We start from the raw sequence: 19,205 nt of genomic DNA on the forward strand, positions 1-19,205 counted from the left end.
AGTTAATTGGTGTTCGAACATCTTGTTCCTTTGAACATCTTGCCTCTTAATGTGTAACTCAGTCTAACATCCAGGGGGGGAAAGGGAAGGCATTTAACACAGAGAAAAGGAGATTCACTCTCACTCAGTCAAACATCATCCAGTGAGGACAGCAGTCAGCCAGTTTTATCATGGCTGTCAACATCCCAGGAGTGGTAGTAATGGTGTTTTTCTACTTGCTGGTTCTTGGAACTGGCATCTGGGCTTCTTTCAAGTCCAAAAGAGAACAGAAGAAAAGTGAAGCCACAGGAATGGATATGGTTTTGTTGGGAAACCGCAGAATAAGCTGGGTGATAGGAATCTTCACAATGACAGGTATGAGTCCTGTCAAGCTGACAAAGAGGGACATAAACTGTTTTAAAGTGGATTAAAAAACATGTTTGCATATAAAACAAAGACTGTTTGCAGGATGTGCACTTTTACAAATTGTCACGATTTATATCATTTAACTTCGCTCTCCACTTTAAGAACTATGAATAACTAAAATTGTACAGATATTTCATTCCAGTTTTTTGGTTTTAGTATAAAATATGTTACACATAATGTGTGTCAGCCAGTCTGTTATTTTAAAGCAGAGTTTTTAAGACAAAACTGATAAGACAAACCATTGAATTACTACAAAAAAGGGCATTTAAAGCAGTAATAGCAAGAACATATTTAATGAAAATGCTGTGTGTGCAACATTCCTTGTTACTCAATTAATCACCATATTATTTTAATAGACACAGTCACATGCAGATAAATCAAAGAACGAGAGTCATCTTGTTGTCAGCCACCCTACTGAGTGTCTCTGACTGTTTGTAGCTATGAGTCTAACTACAAGGCCCTCACAGACATATTCAGTCACAGCCATCTCACTAACATGTGTCTTTTATATGGTGTTTTGAAGTGATGCTGCTTGACATGTAACAGATGGTAACTGCAGGTAACTGAATGGCACTGATTGAGGATTTACTAAACAGTCAAGTTCCAATTTCTCATAATATAAAAGGAAAAAGTTAAAACATCTAAGAGTTTCAGCAGGTAGGCAAAACAGCTTTTAACATTTAAATGCAAGGGACTTGAGAATAATTCATACATGTAGGCTCCTGAAAACTGAAAATACATAATGTGTTTTTCATTTTTCTTCAAGACTTCAGTAGGTAGATCTTGCATTCACACAAGTTGGGTTTAGAGATCTGGGGCTCAAAAAGGTTGGTGACCACTGATTTTAAGCGATTAAAATATATATATATATATATTTTAAACTCTTGTAAGGAATCTGCTTTACTAAATCAGACTGTTGTGCAATGTGAAATCAAGTCTGAAGAATGTGTTTTATGTTTTGATGATAAAAATCGTCCTGATACTCTCAGGTATCTTATGATTCATGTTTGACTGTGAGAAACACATCCAAGCATGATGGAAGAAAGCGCTGATAACATAGTGCTTTGCAGGCATGAATAAGAATGAATTGCTTAAGCAAGAAATGACTGTCAAGAGATTTATAAATTAAAAAGAAAGAATTCATGCAAAGCGTTTGTATGTGTTGTGAAGATTTCCAGGAACTAATAGAAAAGGCTCCAACAGAGCAGGACGAAACGTTTCAGTCGACTTGTCACAGTGCAGGCTTACTAGGAAGCAAAAGTCACTGCATTGAGATAAAAAACAGGCCTTAGTGCCAAAGGATGCACAGCTAATAGCTGAAAATAAGGAGTTAGGAATTCAAACAGCTTTGGCGGTGCATAGTATAAAAATTAAGATATTTAAAAAAAACATGATAGTTAATGAATATGATGAGAAATGAATTAGTACTAAGATGCAGCAGCCCCAACACACACACAAAAGACCCTCTGACCTTTCATTAGGAGCCAGACCCCAGTTACAAACACTGCATGGGTCTATTGCATTTCAGCTTGTCAAACATCAGCAATCAGCTGTTTCAACTTTTTTCCCGTGTTTTGAGATGACACTTGATTTTAGACCCCTTATAAATGGAGATTTTCCCAAGAAGAGACAAATGACACATGCCTTTGTATTTATACACTGGCAAACAGTTTTTCTTTCTTCTTCTTTTTTTGATTGTTAATCACTGAGAAGGCAAGTAGATAAGTAACAGCAAAATCACACCACATCCGTCTCCACTCCGTCCTTAGTGATAGGATTCAATGGAAGTTCAAAGTGCACTAGCTACAATAGCTGTAATGCAGTCCTACTATGTGTGGGTGAGAGCTGACTGATAAAAAGCACTCAGCCAATATGGAATCAAGTGTGGATGGAATGGACACAAATCTGGTATCAGTGTGGTATAAAAAAAAGTCTTATAAGAAATTCAGCTGAATAGACAAGGATAAATAAGTCACATATTCTAAAATTTTCACTCAATAGATCATCCCAGTTGGAAAGAAAAAAAATATTCACAGTCTTTTGGCCCAATATCAATAAGATGAAGAGTGAGGTTACATTAGGTCTGCTTGATGAGGTTGCAGTTGGTAGATGAGCACTACTACTATAGCTTGGCCTCAGTTTGTGTTACAAACTGAGTTTACAAAGTTTGCTTTTTTTCACATTTCAAACTATAGAGCTATGTAACTTTTAATAAATATATTACTATCTCTTTTGTATCTGGTAAAAATTTGTCTCTAAACAATGAAAAGTAGTGTTAAAAAGAAGATCTGCCCTCCATGATTTTTTTTCAAAACAAACCCACACCTTGATAACAGTTACACACTCACAACAATAGGTGCAAGTGCTAATGGGAAAGTCTTTATACCAGAAAAAAACCCTAGCTTCTTCAGATAGTCTTCACAGCCCCTCTAACAAGAAAATGTGTCAGTTCTTTGAATTATAACAAGCAATTAGGGTCTTATTTTGTTCTTGTATTGTCTTAAATGAAGATGTTTACCTGAACTTGTCAGGTGATAGTGGCTTACATCAAGTATACCAGGTGTACTGTGTTAACCGCTGCTGTATTTACATTCAGTTCCTGTCTCTTCCTCAAGCTACATGGATTGGAGGAGGCTTTATCCTTGGCACAACTGAAATGATGTACACGCCCTCTATGGGACTGACCTGGACGATAGTGACAGTATTGGCATATAGCGCTGCTTTTGTAGTCGGTAAGCTACTAAAATTGTGTCGCACAAGGTATAAAAAGAATACATGTTACAACTAATTATACATAGAATTGATTGATGTGTTTCCTCTCATGACACTGTCTTTTAATTTGAACTTTTTACACATTCATTCAAACATGCTGCGTTCTGCTTACAAGGAGAACAAAAGAATTATCTTTGTGCATGGTGGCATCTCTTTGTTGATCTAAGTCAGTGAAGACTTGGCTGTACATTCAAGAATGAAGATTCCTAACAAGACCTGGGAATGCTGATGAAATTTTGTCGTTGCAACTTGATAAACCTCTGTCATTTTTATTTCAAGGTGGCTTGGTGTTTGCCAAGCCGATGAGAGAAAGAAACTTTGTGACAATGATGGATCCTTTTCGAATCAAGTATGGGAAAGTACTGACAGCTGGACTGTGTGTGGCTTCACTTATCATTGATTTGTTTTGGGTTCCGACAACGCTGATTGCTTTAGGTATGGGGACAGATTTCTCTCTCCTTATTTTGCAGTAAAATCACTTTATTAAAATGAGTAAATTTAAAGAGGTTCTGTAAAGAACTGTTTCAGTGATCCCATTGATTTAATACTGTAGGAGGGACCATGAGTGTGGTTTTGGATGTATCCTACTCTATTTGTGTTTGGATCTCTGCCACAATTGCCATCATATACACACTGCTGGGAGGTCTGTACTCTGTGGCCTACACAGATGTTATACAGCTTGTCCTTGTGTTCCTTGGCTTGGTGAGTTGCCTGCGATTAAATGAGTAGAGTGTTGAATCAAACATTCAGAGCCATGCTTTTTAATATTTCTGTCATTAACATGTTATTTGTCTCCATAGAGTATCTGTGTCCCTTTTGTTTTGATGAGCCCTTTTACGTTAGATATAAGCCAGACTCTGATGAATAACACTCTTCATGCCCCCTGGATTGGTGCTCCAAAGCTGGAGAAGATCTGGATTTTGATTGATAACTTCCTGTTCTTGGTAGGAGAGCTAAAGAACTATCTTAATATATCTGTAAAGTTACATCTTGTTGAGCATTTTGCAGCATTTTCTCTCTTCAATTCAACTGTTTTACTTCTTAGACACTTGGGAGTCAGGGATATCAGTGTTTCCACCAAAGAACCCTGTCAGCCTCTTCTCCATCTACAGCCAGGCTCACATGCCTTATTGCTTCTCTTGCTGTTCTTGCATTTGGGATACCTCCTGTACTGCTTGGGGCAGCTGCTGCATCTACAGGTATGAACAGCTTTTGCAAACAGGTGTTTTTTGTTCATATTTGAATAATGCAAACAAAAACGTGAGTGGATATATGCCACTTCTAAAAAAAACAGTCCATCTGGTACACTTGTGGTAACTCTATATGACTTACAGCTAAAAATAATCCTAATTTTTCTCACACTGGTGTTAAAAAAAAAAAAAAAAAAAAAAACTGTTTCAGCCTCTGTTGGCCACCTTTCGTTTTAGCAGCTGCCCCCTTGAGTTTCCCACTCTACAAATCCCCCTTCCCTCTTCCCTTACCAGACCTCTGGAGGTTGCTGAAGGCAGAGCTATGGGCAGACCTTGGTGTCACCTACAACATGTCACAAAGATGGGAGACCCTTACACGATGACCTCATCATTTCAGCAAGTTTTGAGAGGATGTTGGGCAATATAGAGAGCATACTGTTTCAAGCAGTGGGCAGATAGATTCAGAGATTTCTACAACAGATGGATGTGTAGTGGTTTGAAAATCTTCACATTTTGAGTGAACATTGAGCATTGTTATTTGACTCACATGTAGGGAAGAATTGTAGCCACTCTTGAAAGGTAGGGTCTGCAATAGTTTTTGTTACTTGTTAGTAAACACAACATTCAAACTCCTCCTTTGCTTAGTGCCTGCTGCAGCACACACCCACATCTTATGACCAAAGCTATATGAAGACACTCACCAGCCCAGCAACTACCTGTAGTATTGTATTTCTAAGTGGGAAAGACGCAAGAGCTGTGCACGTGATTTGGCGCAAGCCAATCACAGATATGTGACACAAACCTGGTTAGTGGAAAGCCAACTCGTGTCGCTTTTCATCCCGTGCTGCTCTCTAAAGCCCTGTTTCCAACAAGAAGGCCGGTTCAGATTAGTACGCTTTGGAACAGGTTGACATGCACTGTAAAAAATTTCACTGTAAAATTACAGTAAGTTACTGGTTAATAATTGCATTACTTTCACAGCAAGTTGCTGCAAATATTTTCACAGCAATTTACTGTAAGTAATACACAGTAGTTTACTGTAATTGTTTCACAGTAGTTTACATTGAAACAACAACACTTTACTGTTAATTCACGGTTGCCAGGCCCAAGGAATTACCGTAAAACAGGACAAGCAGCCTATGCTGTGGAGCACAACCAGGCAGCCAGGCAGCCAATGTCACTGGGCACAGCCAGGCAGCCAAGACAAGCAGCCTATGCTGTGGAGCACAACCAGGCAGCCAGACAGCTAATGTCACTGGGCATAGCCAGGCAGTCAAGACAAGCAGTCTATGCTGTTGAGCACACACAGCCAGCCAGCGCAGTGGCCCATAGACAGCTAGCTGGTCCATGCCATGGAGCACAGACACACTGGCCCTGTGTGGTATCTTAATGTGCATCAGGGTCTCATATCCACAGTGTTGCCTCCTCACCCATGGTTTTTCCTTTCGGGTTTTGCAGATTATTGAGTTGAAACAACTGAAAACTTTAAGTTGGACTGATGCAAAATGTTGATTTGAGAAGAATTAGAATATTTAGTTTATTTGACCTATTAAGTTGTGTTAAATGAACTAGTTTATTTCATTTCAAAGAACTTAATTTATTTAGGTGTGACTAATTGAAGCCATTCATTTAAGTTGGTCCAACTACTTCTTTTTATTAGTTGTACTAACGCAGAATTTCAAGTTGACATGATCCACAAAAATACATTGGAAACCTTAATCTAAAAATTTTGAGTTGGATTGATTGAAAAAATTACATCACCTCAACTGACTAGAGATTCCCTTTTCACAGTGTAAGCTGACATACAGTCTTTGTTTCTAACGTGATCTAAAAAAGATTTTTTCCTCCTATTATTGACAAAGGAACAGTTTACATCTGTGCTGGGAGCTGGCCCACACGGTGACGCGCTTCATGGCCTCTGATGCGCGCCCCGATGGTCAGTCTGTTCTCCCGGTTGCTGAGGTAACAGAGGCTCCGACCGTCTCCGCTACCCGGTCTTTCCAGCACACTTTTTCCGCGCTGGCATGGATCATCCAGACCAAGCAGTCGCTGCGCCTTGGCCGCAATAAAAAAGCGTCAGAAAAGCAAATAAAAAAGCGTCAGAGAAAAGAGGAATTAAAATGGTGAACTTCACACTAGTTCAAAATGACAATATGTAGATAAAGTAAAGGTGGAAAACAAGGGTACAATAACTTGACAGAATATGTTAAACTTACTTTGGTGGCATCAACCTTGAAAATGTTGAAAATCTGCTGCACGTCCCACAATTCAGTTCATGGAATTTGCTGTTTTTTTGCAGTGGATAGTCTTAATACAGCATTTCATGGTGAAATAATGCAATAAAATGCTGTAAAATCCTGGTAATAATTGAAACAGCAAATATCACAGCAGTTGACTGTAGTAATACTGTTGTTATTGTAAATTTTAAAATTACAGTCTTATATTGTAATTATTACAGTTAAGTCCTGTAAAGTTGTAATACAGCAATTTACTGTGAGAAAATACAGTGAAACATTGTGAAATCCTGGTAATTTTTTACAGTGTGGTTAAACTTGGTCTTGTTTGGTAGGCAGCGTGTTAGCTGGATGCCGCATGTAGTGTAATGCCATAGCAGCGCAACACAGTTTACCTCGCTAATAAATCCAATGAAGAAGAAAAACGCGACACAGTAAACAAAGAGCAACGATGGGAGACATCTAGCATTTCGTTCTCTGCAATTGGCATGTAGCTCTTTGATATAAAGTGCAATCAAGCTTTGTTTCAGAGAAGTCTGTGTGCCGCCAGGAGAAATACAGCCAGAATGGTCATAATAAGTGACGATTCTATCAACCAATCAGCGGTCTGCAGTGTTGTAGCTCCAACCTTAGAGAGCAGATCGGATCGGTCCCAAAAAGTGTGACAGCTCGTTTGGGGATCTGTCCCGGGGTAAGTCAGTAAAAACGCCACAAAATACATGCCGTACCGAGATAAACTGAACTGGACTACTTGGTGGAAACTCAGCTTAAGTGCCCAAAAGAGACTAAAAGTCAAGCCAAGCTTCACCCTCATTTAGGAGTTTTATCTGTGCAGCGTTTCCTTTCACAATGGTTCTTTGGTTGTTTCTCCATGCTACGTCCGCTATTGTAGCCGCTCAGGATAGCTTCTTCCACTTGCTAATCAGCCCGTCCTGTGATTGGCTGATATAACCATGCTTACACTCCAAACACTCCACCCAGAAACATCCCAACACAACCAACATGCAGGCAAAGGAGAGGGTTCAAGGCAGACAGAGACACTGACACATGTATAGAGACCCATCAAGGCAAGTAAGAAGGAATATTCATTCTATATATTTTTTTTTAGAAAATCCTGCAGACCCTGCCTTTAAAGTCTTGTAGCTTTACAAAAGCGAGCATAGACATATGTCCAGTTTTGTAAATGTTTACCTGATTGTTTAGCAAAATGTCCTTGAACAAGGTTCTAAATAATTAAGTCTGAGATCACAGCTGAAAAAATAAACAATATAAAGGGTCTCTCATTTGACTTACAAACAAGTCGTCGCATTTCAAAACAACCACCAACCATCTAACTATCAATTAATCTATCATCCATGCAGATAGAAGCCAGGTGTGCTTGCTTTGACTAAGTGTTTTGACCCAAACCCTGCATCTAAAATTTGGAAACAGGCCAGGAACAAAGACAGACGTTCCATAGCCCCAAAAGTTGTCACTTTCAATAATTTTTAAAAGTCTTCCCATACGCTTGATTAATGCTAAACTAAGCCTTCATGTACCAAACTTTAGACCAAGGGTGAGGTCACAGTGGCTATTCAGACCATGACTGTGAATTGTGCTCAAGCGAGGCTTGCTTGCGGTCAAACAAACTAGACTTTGTAGTTGAAGTGTGCTTAAGTATGATATGGTTTGCCACTGTGAACATGTCCCAAATGCTCAGAAATTTATATTTGTGTGATTCTATTTCAGCAAACAAAACTTACATGACTAATAACTTCCTTCTTCTTCTGTGCCCTTGTTCTAGACTGGAACCTGACTACTTATGGTTCTCCATCACCATATGAACGTGGGGAAGCAGCTCTAGCTATGCCCCTTACCTTACAGCATCTCACCCCTCCATTCATCTCCATTATTGGGATTGGATGTATAGCTGCTGCTGTCATGTCATCTGCTGACTCTGCGCTGCTTTCTGCAGCTTCAGTTTTTAGCTCCAACCTATACAAGAACATCCTCAGGCCTCAGGTGAGAAACTTACAATCATCTTCTAATGTACTGTATTGAGTTTTGAGAAAGGAGGTAAAAGACAGAGAGGTACAGAAAGAAATGAAAGAGAGTATTCTTTTGGACAGGCCTTCATTTGGCTGATTACTACTTCTGATCTTCATCTTGACTCATCAGATGGAGATTCTTAAATGTGCTGCACAAAATTAAAAGCTTTGATCTTATACAATTCTTTATCAACTGTCTTTCTCAGGCCTCAGACAGAGAGATTCAGTGGGTGATTCGTACTACAGTGGTGATTTTTGGAGTAATTGGCTCATCCCTCACCAGCCTGAAAAACAGCATCTTATTGTTCTGGTTTCTCGGTGCTGAAGTGGCCTACTTGATAATCTTCCCTCAACTCTTCTGTATCCTGTTCTTTGACATCTCCAATGGTTATGGGGCTGTAATGGGTTTCCTTGTGGGACTGGTGTTGAGGCTGCTCAGTGGAGATAGAGAATTAAGATTAACACCAGTCATACACTTCCCAGGATGCACTCTTGAGGACGGTGTTTATGTCCAGTATGCTCCAGTTAAAGCCATCTCAATGTTGTCTGCTGTTGCTGCAATTGTGAGTTTCTCCCACATCACTTCTTTGCTCTTCAACAAAGGCTGGCTTCCTGAGAAGTGGGACATTTTTGAAGTGAAAGCTAAGCACCCACCACATCACCTGACAACAACCAGTGGTGACACAGAACAAACTGAAGATGAGAAATGTGGATCTACGGACGCACAGACTGAAGCATCAAAGCCAATGCTCAACACAAGCTGTTAGCTGTCTTGTTTGATCTACAGGGGCAGCAAGGGCAGAGTGGCTACAAGATGGTTTGATGTGTTGGGTTTATTTTGATGTGTTGGTTGATTGGTAATGACATGTTTTCCCATTATTAAATTAATCTTCTCACTAATAACCACTGAGATTTATGATGGCGGTGTAAAGCTTTGGCTGAGTTGTGTGTGGTGTGTAGTTTGCTCCTCAGGGACACAAGAGTTTTACTGTACTCTCGCAAAGGGTCATAAAAATGGTTCCAACTGTATTTGAGACAAATCTTCGCCTACACCCTCCCCACATTTTCTGTCTCTTATAAACTATAGACAAAAGGCAACACATATATGAACAATAAGCTATCAATCAGGTCAGCGTCCAGCTTCACCTCCACTGACCTCACTGAGAGTCCACTGAATCAAGTGGAGCTTACATTACTTTAGTGCAATATTAAACTACATTGTGTAATGTGTACACCAAGTGTGACACTGCCTTTCTCAGTGTCTGAAATGCTTGTCAAATGGGAGCTTCACATTTTTATTTTTGATAAGCAATAAAACTTAAAACCAGTCATTCTCACCAGGGAGAACAATTGAACTTTTTTTCTTTAAAGTTTTTCTAAAAACTAATCAGTCCCTTCCACAGCTGAATTTTGGAGAGTGGGGAAGGTCCATTATGGCTGTCAACATCCCAGGAGTGGTAGCTATGGGGTTTTTCTACCTGCTGGTGTTTGGGACCAGCATCTGGGCCTCTTTCAAATCCAAAAAGGAACAGAAGAGAAGTGCAGCCTCTGGAGTGGATATGGCTCTACTGGGAAACCGCAGCATTGGCTGGGTGGTGGGGACCTTCGATGACAGGTCAGAAACACTCAGCTGGCAAAATTGTGCAGAAATTACTGGACCACAATTATAACGAATGGACTCTTTCAAGGTGCAAAGGCTGCATGAATGACAGAAACTACCCAGTCATCGAACAGCATGGTTATTGTTATGGTATTAACTTTATCAGGTTTATGCTCATAGTCTTTTCTGGCGAAATATGACCTGCCCCTGCTTTTTGAGAGCCTGTATAAAATACTATGACACGTAATGATATCTTTAGCTCAGTTGTGCTTGTTGAAAAAGAGGACAGACAACCTATACTGAAAAAAAGAAAATAGTTGGATCAACTTTAATTATTGCTTCAATTGGTCACACCTAAAGATATTATTTGAAATGAAGTTAATAATTTCAATCAACACAATTGATTAAGTCAAATGAACTAAAAAAAAAAAAAAAAAAAAAAAAAAAAGATTGTTCTCAAGTCAACAATTTGTATCAGTCCAAATTAAGGTTTTCAGTTGTTTCAACTAAATAATTTGCAAAACCTCAAAGTAAAATCTGACAAGGTGTTTTTACACTTTATTGCACTGTAAAAATGTGACAGGTTGAGCTCACTTAAAAGAATCTAGGAAAACAATTGCACTAAAAAGGTGAGTAAATATGACCAATAATCTTAAGTTGAGTTTACTTTGTCTTCTTGTAAAGTTTAATTTACAGCCTATTGAATTGACTCATTTCAAACCGTGAGTGAGGAGGGAATGCAGTGAATATGCATCCTATGCTGTGGAGCACAGCCAGGCAGCCAGGACAAGCAGCCTATGCCGTGGAGCACAGCCAGGCAACCAGGACAAGCAGCCTATGCCGTGGAACACAGCCAAGCAGCCTTTTCTGTGTGGCACAGCCAGGCAGCCCATGCCGTGAAGCACAGACAGCCAGTTGGTCCATGCCATGGAGCACAGACACGCTGTCCCTGTGTGGTATCTTAATGTGCATCAGGGTCTCATCCACAGTGTTCCCTCCTCATCCATGGTTTGTCCTTTTGGGTTTTGCAGATCATTGAGTTGAAAAAACTTAAAACTTTAGGTTGAGCTGATGCAAAATGTTGATTTAAAAATAATTAAAATATTTAGTTTATTTGACCTTTTAAATTGTGTTAAATGAACTTGTTTATTTCATTTCAAAGAACTGTATTTAGGTGTGACCAGTTAAAGCATTTAATTTAAGTTGGTCCAACTACTTATTTTTATTGGTTGTGGCAATGCAGAATTTCAAGTTGATATGATACACAAAAAACATTGGAAATATTAACTTGAAAATATTGAGTTGGATTGATTAAAACTATTGCATCTCTTCAGCTTATTGAAGATTCCCTTTTTACAGTGTAGCTTAGTGGAATGAAAAAAAAAAAGTTATCTGGATTAGTTCAAACACTTTGCCAGTATCAGAATATATTTATGGGAGGTTACTTAATTAGTTCAAAGGATTAAGGTTCACACTTTTCAAGAAAATGGTCCTAGTGATGGCAAGGCATTTAGCATTTCATGGCAATAGACGCTTCTCCTGCCTGTCATTGTTGAGCTGACAAACTTTCCTCAGTCAGCACTCCTGTGGTGGGATTTTCATATTACTTAATGCCTTTCCCTAGTTGATTCTGTAAATTGTCTCTATATGTGTCACAATAATCCCTGAATTTGCTATCTGTACAGTTATCTACAGTGTGTTTCTCGTCTGAGTTGGATTGGATTCACACATTCCTGTCTCCTCGAACACTGTTTCTCACATTGAGATCCCAAGCTAAGCTGAACCCACTGGCTCATAGATAGACATAGCAATCCCAATCTCAGGAATGATAAATACTGAGCACATGGATTGGTCTGTCAGAATTGACTCTCCATTACTCTGGGCACCCATGTGTACTGTCTGTCCTCTTCCCCTCTATCGAGCTATAAAAACTTTTCAACCTAAGCCATCTGAGTCTCCTGATTCTTCTTCATCAAGTGTCAAGATTCCTGAAATTTCCTCAACACTTCCTTCCTGTCTTAGCTCTGTAGCTGATGCACCCTTAAAAAATTATCAAATGTCACAACTTTTAACACTGTTACTTTCAACACCCAGCACATGGTTTGAGTCTTGTTTTTTTTATATATATATATATATTTTTTTTTGAGTAAACAGTAAGCTAAAGTTCATTCACCTGCTACGCTTCTATTACTAGGGTTGCTGAACACAATCCATTACTAAAATGTCCGCATTGACGATGGTTGAAATATCAACCACAAGCCTCAGCATCCACATGTGTGATCATGACCTCTGATGTAGCAACACAGCCAGTTAAAAACAAATAGCACCCTCTATACAAGCTTTACATCTGGTTTGGGAAATGTTACTGAGCTGATTTTGTTTGACTCTTAGGATAGTGGCACTAGATGATTTTATTCTGTTTATTGCACTCTCTTTTTATATCTATTTTACTTGTGTGTTTGTGTGTTTCAATCCATTTGTAGCTTCATGGGTTGGAGGAGGCTTTATTGTTTGCACAACAGAGATGGTATATCTGCCCTCCATGGGACTAACCTGGACAATCATTATGACTTTTGCATACTGCGCAGCACTAATGATTGGTAAGCAAGAACAGACCGTACAAGAGCAAGTAACACTGACCTAAAAAGACTTTCTATGTCACCTTCAGCACATTAATCCAACACTGAAGACATGTAATAAATCAGCTATAACAGTTTAACGTTCAACCTACCAAAGTACAGTGACACTCCTCTTCAGTGCAACTCACCCAGGGCTTCCCCCTCCTTACCCATCTTCAGACCTGTTTGCACTTGTCAGTCCTGCAGTTTTCTGGACTTAACATACCTTTCCTGAACTTCATTAACAGGCAACACCTGCTTAGTGTTAACTAGTACTTTAACACATGTCATAGCCAGGAGCCATCTTAACATCACATGTGCACATTTTTTTCAGTACAAACTTGAAAGGGGGAAAGAGGCATGCCCAGACTATTTCAACTGGGATTGACATCAACTGGGATTCTCTCTGGGGTGAGATGATAGTCGAGTGCATACATATATATACCCTTTTCAATCACACCTATTGTATCTCCTTTAGCACTCGCATTTATGTAACCAAAATGAGTTTTATGCATTTTTTGTGAGCTTCAGGCCTGATACACAAGCTCTTGTGTCTGGGTAAACCAGGCTCCAGGGGCTGAATGTTTGAAGATAATGGGCCTGATTTAGGGTGTGGCTAAATTAGCCAATAAACTATGCCCACTGTTTAAACATTTAAAAAAACATTATATCACTCTATTAGGAGCCTGCATGGCTTGTTTTGTGACTCTACAGTTTGTTCAAGTCGTTCTTACAACAATGTCCTGTCTACTTCCTGTTTAAAATTTTAGGGCCCTCATCAAAGCCATCATTTACAGAAGAAAACTGTCAACCTATGGGATAGAGTAGGGATCTCACACCATTGAAATCTAATTTTTAAGCACAGGTTTTAATATTTAATATATACAAAAAAGCTTCGCTAAGAGGGATCTCCAGCCCAGGATGCCCCACATATTGTTGTGCAAATGTATTTCAGAATTTTCTGTTGTTCATGCATTTTACCTTGTTGGTTTGTTGTTTTTGTTTCAACAATTAATTTTTGATAAATGTCATGCATTATTTCATATCTTAAATAAAGGTGGCCTGGTGTTTGCCAAACCAATGAGAGAAAGAAAATTTGTGACAATGATAGATCCATTTCGTATCAAGTATGGGAAAGTACTAACAGCTGGACTGTGCCTGGCTTCACTTACCACTGATTGGTTTGGGTAACTTTTTCTGAGAAATATTTATTTATTTATCTATTTGTTTATTTTGCATTTTTGAAAATGCTTCCATCTGATTTTTGGTTTGTATTAGTGCTGTCAGGCGATTAAAAAAATAATCTAATTAATTACAGGATTTGTAATTAATTAATCTAATTAATCGCATTTTAATCTCATATCTGCTTAAGGTCCCAAAATAAAGAATTTGAATTCCAGGACATTAGAATTACATTAAAAAAAAAAACAATTAAAAAATAAGGTGGAAATATATATAACACATTCTTAGGTACCCTGAGGCATAAGGAACAAATGAAAAAAGTGTTATGGTTCTATCTTTACAAAATCTACACAGTCCTGCACCTAAGATAAGCTGATTTGATTTTTGGGACGATTTTTGCTTCTGTTCACATTTTTACTCAATGTGGACTCAATTTTCACTGCAATATTAACTTCTATACTTCTATGAGGACAGGAGAACCAGGGCTACTGGCTAAAAACTGTGAGGAACTATGTACAAAACACTTTTTTTCAAGTCTTGGATCAAAAAGGAGAGTGAAGTATTTTCAGTTTTACATGCTCTGAACACACAAACTGTTGCTCATTGGTGCAGAGCAGCCCCAAGCTGAAACATGAAACCAGGAAGATAGAAGGAAATTTTCTAAGAATTCTTTAGATTTAAATACAAGACATTTATCGATCATTCAGGGCTTCTTCGATGTAGTAGAGAGTGTAAAATTACCTGTTTTTTTTACAGAATTGAGCTAGAGCAAACGGTTGATTTTCTGTAGATTTTCAAAAAGGACGTGTGAATGAACGAGATGTGAACGGCAGTCCCCTTAACAGCGCTATCTCTTCCCCCGGTTCAGAGCATGATGTCAGGTGTGATACATTCAGGGACCGTCAGAAATTTGAAAATCTGACAAGAACACCACTTTTTCCATGTAGGACAAACGGTTTGTAAATGCTAGACATTTGAAAATAAGTGGGTCTTTGAACGCCTCCCGGGTTTGATATCCAGATTAATCTGCGTTAATTTTTATAACGCGTTAATTTGCTGTGTAATTAATTAATCAAATTAACGCGTTAAAATAAAACCCCTTGTTTGTATATATATTTGTTATTGATATGAGTAAAATATGCACAGAATGACAATAATAGCCCAACACAACTGGTTTTGCAGGAGGAACCATGGCTGTGGTCTTCGATATATCTCACACCGTTAGCATCTGGATTTCTGCAGCTGTTGTCATTACCTACACACTGCTGGGAGGTCTGAACTCTGTGGCTTACACTGATGTTATACAGCTTGTCCTCATGTTCCTTGGCTTTGTAAGCACTGAAGAAATCCTTTTTGTTTGTTTGTTTGTTTGTTTGTTTGTTTTTAATAGATAAATCGACTCCGATCAGTCCAAACATTGTAAATTATGGGCTCTAATTTTGTGGCGTAGTGCAGGGGGTGCAAGCCTGGCGCAACCGGCGCAGTGTTAATTTCGTGCGGTGCACCACCGTGCGCTGCCAATTTGACAATTTGGTAGACCGTCTGTGCAGAGATGGGTGTGACGACGCGCCAGGGGGAGTTGACGGCGCACCAGGGGGAGGTGTTGGCATATTCATGTTGGTGCATTGACAATTTCATGCCAAAAACAGTACCAAAAAAGTGCGCTGAAAGCTAGCTAGCTCCAACCTGGTCTATCCTCGGTGCAAAGCGGAGCACACCCTCCGCAGATGTAGTTTGGTGACAGGCGCACATGTGCACACATGTCAACAAAGCCTCAGAGGCAGGTTTCCAGAGTGTCAGGCACATTTTGATGCAATAAACAATCACAGTAATCGCTATTTAATGTAACAGTCTGAGCCAGCATTTACATTTGTATCTATATTAACTGTCCCATCACATCTGATGTCAGATTGAAGCCGTTTGTCATAATGGAAAGTTAACCTGACGGCAGCTGGAAGTTTGATGCACATCTTACAATTAAACAACAAACAGCCTTAACATCTGATACTGAGTATATATCTGGTTCTCTCATTTCATTTAATTCAAAGAAAAGAGGGAGAGAAAAGACGAAGAAAAAAGAGACAAAATACATTTTTGTCACTCAGGATTTACCCGTGATTTCCCATATTTTTCTGTTTTAGTCTTTATTTTTAATGTGATCTAAAAAGATGGAGTACATTATTGTAAGGAGGATGAGGTGGAGACATCGGGAGAGTATACAGTATATCACCAAAGGTTCTGCTATTTGGTGATGACAAACCAGGAGTGCAGGTGGATCAAAAGTATTCTGAATGGATAAGCCAGCTGTGTAACTGTCTCTTAATTTTGTACTCCTCTTAATGACAAAGGAACAGATTACATCTGTCCCGGGAGCTGGCCCACACGGTGACGTGTTTTTTTTTCCTCCTATGTGCCCCGCTGTCCATTCTCCTGCTGCAGGGACAGCAGCTCTGACCGTCTCCGCTACCGGGTCTTTCCAGCACACTTTCCGCTGTGTCAGGGATCAGTCAGACCAATCAGACGCTGCACCTCGGCAGCAGCGCATTTAGAGGCGAGGAGAGGCGCTCATTTGATCGGTGAAAACAGCGCTCGGCTGTGTTTAACCCACTCACGGCTTTTCTCCACCCTCTCTGCCATTTGCGTAGAGGGAGGCGTGGACACGCTCTTGCGCTCCTCTGCGCCTTCAATGCACCTCTCTTGGCACTGCAGGAAACTTGCAAAGTGCGCCGGTCACACCCTGTCCGTGCAGCAAAGGCCGGCGCAGGGCAGGTGCGCCTGCGCTTGTGCCTGGTCTACGAAATTAGAGCTTTATGTTTATGATTTACATTTTATTCATCTCCACAGAATATTTGTGTCCCTTTTATGTTTTGATGAGCCCCTTTACCTTGGACATAAGCCAGACGCTGATGAACAACACTTTTCATGCTCCCTGGATTGGTGCTCCAAAGCTGGAGAAGATCTGGATTATGGTTGATAACTTCTTACTTTTGGTAGGGAAGCAAAAACGTGGAGCTAGTTAAATGAACCCCCGGTCAGAAAGAAATATCTATTTGACCAAACTGTGTAACACTTCAGTCAAGTCAGGAGAAACCAGCAGCTGGTAGGCCAAGAGAGATACTGCAAGAATGTGAAAGAATCTGAAGGTGACATTTGCGACTTAACGTTTCCTGCAAAGGGACCATGAATATGTAAAGTTGACCATAGACCCTTCGAAAAGGTGCCATTAATTTGCAGTTAAATTGTGGTGGTAAAATGGCCTTTTAATCTTGTTTTTGGTTGCATTAGAGCAACTTAACTTAAAATGAAACTTATCACAGGTCCCAGAGTTAAGGACTGGAGGAGTCCAAAAATAAAAGACTTAGTCTGAAAAATGAGAATATTGGATGGTGGTGAGGGATGAGGCATGAATTGGAAGTGAGGAAGGGTGTTTAAGGTGGAACTGGTGGATAAGAAAGATCATATGGTGATTGTGGAACATCAAGAAACTAAGGAGTTGTGATTTAGTGTTAAGGTGCCATTGGGCTCAGAGTGAACACTAAAGAAGAAAAAAGCAGTGAGAGTTCTTAAAGCCTTCAGCTTTTTGTAGAACACTGGTTCCTCTTGAACAATTTTTTCATCCCAAGAGAATCTTCAAGACTCCTGACAACTCCTTAAAAAATAATCTGTGGATAATTACACAAACAGAATAAATGCAGATTTTCTGAAGTGTTTGTCTTTTTGCCCTTGTTCTAGACTGGAACCTGACTACTTATGGTTCTCCATCACAATATGAACGTGGGGAAGCAGCTCTGGCTATGCCCCTTGTCCTGCAGCATCTCATACCTCCATTCATCTCCATTATTGGGATTGGATGTATAGCTGCTGCTGTGATGTCATCTGCTGACTCTGTGCTGCTTTCTGCAGCTTCAGTTTTTAGCTCCAACCTATACAAGAACATCCTCAGGCCTCAGGTGAGACGCTTGCAATCATCTTCTGATGTGCTTCATCATTTCATGGAATTTTGAAAAAAGAGGCAAAAGACATAAAGGGGAGGAAAGAAAATACTACTTTGTTGATCAGACCCTGTTTTGGCTGTTTACTTTTCTCTGTTTCATCTTTCATCTTTAGGCCTCAGACAGAGAGATTCAGTGGGTGATTCGTACTACAGTGGTGGTTTTTGGCGTAATTGGCTCATCCCTCACCAGCCTGAAAAACAGCGTTGTAACATTTTGGTTCCTTGCTGCTTATGTGGCCTACGTGATAATCTTCCCTCAACTCTTCTGTATCCTGTTCTTTGACATCTCCAATGGTTATGGGGCTGTAATGGGTTTCCTTGTGGGACTGGTGTTGAGGCTGCTCAGTGGAGATAGAGAATTAAGATTAACACCAGTCATACACTTCCCAGGATGCACTCTTGAGGACGGTGTTTATGTCCAGTATGCTCCAGTTAAAGCCATCTCAATGTTGTCTGCTGTTGCTGTAATCTTGAGTTTCTCCTACATCACTTCTTTGCTCTTCAACAAAGGCTGGCTTCCTGAGAAGTGGGACATTTTTGAAGTGAAGGCTAAGCAATCACCACAACAGCTGACAACAACCAGTGGTGACACAGAACAAACTGAGGATGAGAAAAGGGGATCTACGGACGCACAGACTGAAGCATCAAAGCCAATGATGAACACAAGCTGTTAGCTGTCTTGTTTGATCTTCACAGCAGCAAGGGCAGAGTGGTTACCACAAACTAGTTGTTTTAAAGGTCCCAAATTAAGCTCCTTTTCTGCAGTTTAATATGGATCATTGATGTCTTCATGAAATGGTAGTAACATGTTTTCATCCAAAAAGCTAATAAATCAAGCACAGCAGCATTGTTTCCAGGCTCTCATAGCCCCTCTGTTCAGAAGAGTCCGATTTAGTGGGCTTGACCTTCATATGTAAATGAGCCACTGCTGATACCGCCCCGCTCTGAGATCGGTGCCACAAGCTTCAAATGCACAATGTTTAGGAAACAGCGAAGCTCTTTTACTGTAACATTACAGGCTAAAACAACAGGCTAACCACAGCTAAAGTTAGCATCCTGAAGCTAACACAGTGACAGGGGGGACCTTATGATAAATTAAATGTCAGCTATGATGGAACATACACTCTAATGCAACAGAATTCAGAGAGATGTTGTGCCTCCTACTTTGTTAATAGCACTGCTT

At 39.8% G+C, this 19,205-nt stretch overlaps 1 protein-coding gene and 1 pseudogene across 1 annotated transcript; both read left to right on the top strand.

Moving 5' to 3' along the window:
• Positions 1 to 170: 170 nt before the first annotated feature.
• On the top strand, positions 171 to 9,395 carry LOC141795278 (high-affinity choline transporter 1-like). Its single transcript, XM_074676106.1, has 8 exons — positions 171 to 354; positions 3,021 to 3,137; positions 3,457 to 3,612; positions 3,731 to 3,879; positions 3,978 to 4,121; positions 4,223 to 4,376; positions 8,385 to 8,602; positions 8,835 to 9,395. Exons 1-8 carry the CDS (start codon positions 171 to 173, stop codon positions 9,393 to 9,395), a joined length of 1,683 nt encoding a protein of 560 aa, XP_074532207.1.
• Positions 9,396 to 10,061: 666 nt separating this feature from the next.
• LOC141795280 (high-affinity choline transporter 1-like) lies at positions 10,062 to 18,696 on the top strand (annotated as a pseudogene).
• Positions 18,697 to 19,205: the final 509 nt, after the last annotated feature.

The sequence above is a fragment of the Halichoeres trimaculatus genome, unplaced genomic scaffold (genome assembly GCF_033239565.1).
Source record: "Halichoeres trimaculatus isolate MK-OKI-2021-1 unplaced genomic scaffold, fHalTri1.1 fHalTri1_scaffold_8, whole genome shotgun sequence".
In the NCBI taxonomy this organism is placed as follows: Eukaryota; Metazoa; Chordata; class Actinopteri; order Labriformes; family Labridae; genus Halichoeres; species Halichoeres trimaculatus.